This window comes from Penaeus chinensis, chromosome 37 (genome assembly GCF_019202785.1).
Source record: "Penaeus chinensis breed Huanghai No. 1 chromosome 37, ASM1920278v2, whole genome shotgun sequence".
NCBI lineage: Eukaryota > Metazoa > Arthropoda > Malacostraca > Decapoda > Penaeidae > Penaeus > Penaeus chinensis.
In genome coordinates this window covers 21,205,644-21,208,143 of record NC_061855.1, presented here as the reverse complement: position 1 = coordinate 21,208,143, position 2,500 = coordinate 21,205,644, and the positions used below count along the sequence as shown (strand labels likewise).

Sequence of the window (2,500 nt, the reverse complement as noted above, 5' to 3'; positions counted from 1 at the left end):
GGAGATATATTATTAGGCGTTTATAGAAGAATGCATACCCAATGATGAATATTCAGATAAGGATGTAGATTAATATATTTTCGAATTTGTATTTTCAATATAAACATCATACATTTTTTTTTCACTCACTGTTAAGATGTTTCTTTTTTCATGAGTAACTGGCCAGTGAAAGTGCCTGTGACCTGATGGAGAACGGATAAAGCCGGGACTCTTAGCCCAGATTTGTTTTTGTTTTTCGTAGTCAATGGAGATCTATCGTCTTAGATATTTGTTACAAATAATACTGCGCAATGAAATCATTCTGTAGCTAGCTCAGACACGGCTAGACCGGGGGGTGTAATTGAAACACGACCAAAGCTCAAGGCTGGGCCAGAGATTAGCTTGGGTTGTGGGAACCGACTTAACTAAAATGTTGACTTATACGACGGCCATGTAGTAGGTCACTAGAGCCCAGAGGCTGCCCGCTCCCTCCTTCCCAACCTCCTCCTTCCCCTCTCTCGCCCGCTCTCCCCTCCTCCTCTCGCTCGTCTCTCACCCCTTCTCTTCCTCCCCCAGGGTCCAGGGGGCTGGCACGACCCCCGCCACCTGGACTCCGCCTGGGTGTCCGTGCAGCTGGAGGACGTCAACGACAACCCGCCCGCCTTCGCCCGCCCGCGCGCCCACGTGACGGTGCGGGAGGACGCCGCCCCCGGAACGCTGCTGGACACGCTCTCCGCCCACGACCCTGACATGGTGAGTGTTGCCTTCCTCCGTGTGTGTGTGTGTGTGTGTGTGTGTGTGTGTGTGTGCGTGCGTGTGTGTGTGTGTGTGTGTGTGTGTGTGTGTGTGTGTGTGTGTGTGTGTGTGTGTGTGTGCGTGCGTGCGTGCGTGCGTGCGTGCGTGTGTGTGTGTGTGTGTGTGTGTGTGTTTGTGCGCACAGTCATACATATTATTTTCTGTAATATCTTCATAAATGTTTAACTGTGACATCGGAAGTAAAAATATCATGTACAAACACACCAGCTTTAAAACATTTAAATCCTATGAAAACAACTGTGTTTTGGGTTTGGCTTGTGGGGGTGAAGCCAGAAAGATGCGTATCGTTTCTGTGTGCAGTTGCAGAATATCCTCTGCAACTCTGTTTATTCAAGTATTTTTTGTATCTCCTTTACAGTAAATATGGGCAACTTTGTAGGTTGAGAAAAATGACCACGAGCTGAAATACACAACGAAAAAGAGTATTCATTTTACATTCTTTTTAGATTAGTGAAGAGATTTATTAAGAAGTATTCATAATTGTCAATTTCACTTTTCAGCGGGAGGTTGGATGCGTTTATTCGATCATCCCTTGTTAATTAGGGAAAAAATGTGATAATAAGGTGGGGTGGGTGGCAGTATGGTAAAGCGTGTCAACTAGATTAACATACAATTTGAATAAGTAGTCGGGTGCCAATTTTCGGATATTTTTTACAATTTGTCATGTAGTTTAAATATATAATTAATTAAATAGAAAATTATTTAAAGAGATAATTCAAGAGTGATGATTACAAATCGGTTGTGTAGCATTCTCGATTTTCTCGACATCACATGGCAGCTCATTCAAGGTTCAGTAGCAAAAATTGCGTATTTATGTTGAATTGCATACATTCCGTGTAGATTATGGTTTTACCTTGATATTATGAATCAATCCTCAATATAGAACATCAAAGATATTAGTCACATAAACGCTAATCAGGCTTTTATCGAATTAATTGATAACGCTTTTTTTCTACCTCTCCCTCAAAGTTGTGTTTTCCTGTTTTATCGTTGACAAGGATCCTCCACTGCATTGGCATACTCCGATACAGGGAATGACTGGCGCAATTCCTAATATGATGGAGGCTAATGATAATTTTCTAACTTTCATGATATTAAGTTGGCTGTGGTGTCCTAGGCTTTGAGTACGTTGCTTTAATCTAAATCATTACCTGCAGATTTACTGGACTGTATGCTCATCTTTAAAGCATTAAGATCCAAAAACAGTAGTAATTACAGCAACAAGTTTCCCTTAATTTGTCTTTACTTCATCTTCCGAATTAGCATCAAAGACCAAATGAAGACTATTTTTTCCCTGTTTGACAAGTTGTGTCTCTGTTGTTGACGAGGAATCTGCAGAGACTTGTAACATATATATATATATTTTACGTGAATTATCTTTATTATTATTATCTTGTTATTATCATTTTTTTTTCATATGCCTGTCAAGCCATGAAAAGCTAATGAGGGTGGAAACTTACCATCGCTGAATCCAAATTCTCTGTATGCATAATGCATTAGTACTTCTCTGTCATCACGGGAAGCTCACAAACAAGAAAAAGTGCTTAACATTTAACTATCTTTTTCTCTACGAAAATACAAGAAAAGAAGAATAGAAACAAAAATATTAAAATCTTGGAAGATCAGTGTCAATGTTTGTTTTATTTGTTCTTCTTTACTTTTCATCTATTTAATGAAGGTCTACTGTAACGAATGACTGCAGCAG

At 40.2% G+C, this 2,500-nt stretch overlaps 1 protein-coding gene across 1 annotated transcript in view; it reads left to right on the top strand.

The window, feature by feature from the left end:
• LOC125045332 (neural-cadherin-like) overlaps positions 1 to 2,500 on the top strand; it is a 61,010-nt gene that overhangs the window by 31,697 nt on the left and 26,813 nt on the right. The window contains exon 5 of the mRNA XM_047642538.1: positions 556 to 732. Coding sequence (XP_047498494.1) covers positions 556 to 732 — 177 coding nt within the window. The remainder of the gene's footprint in view (positions 1 to 555; positions 733 to 2,500) is intronic.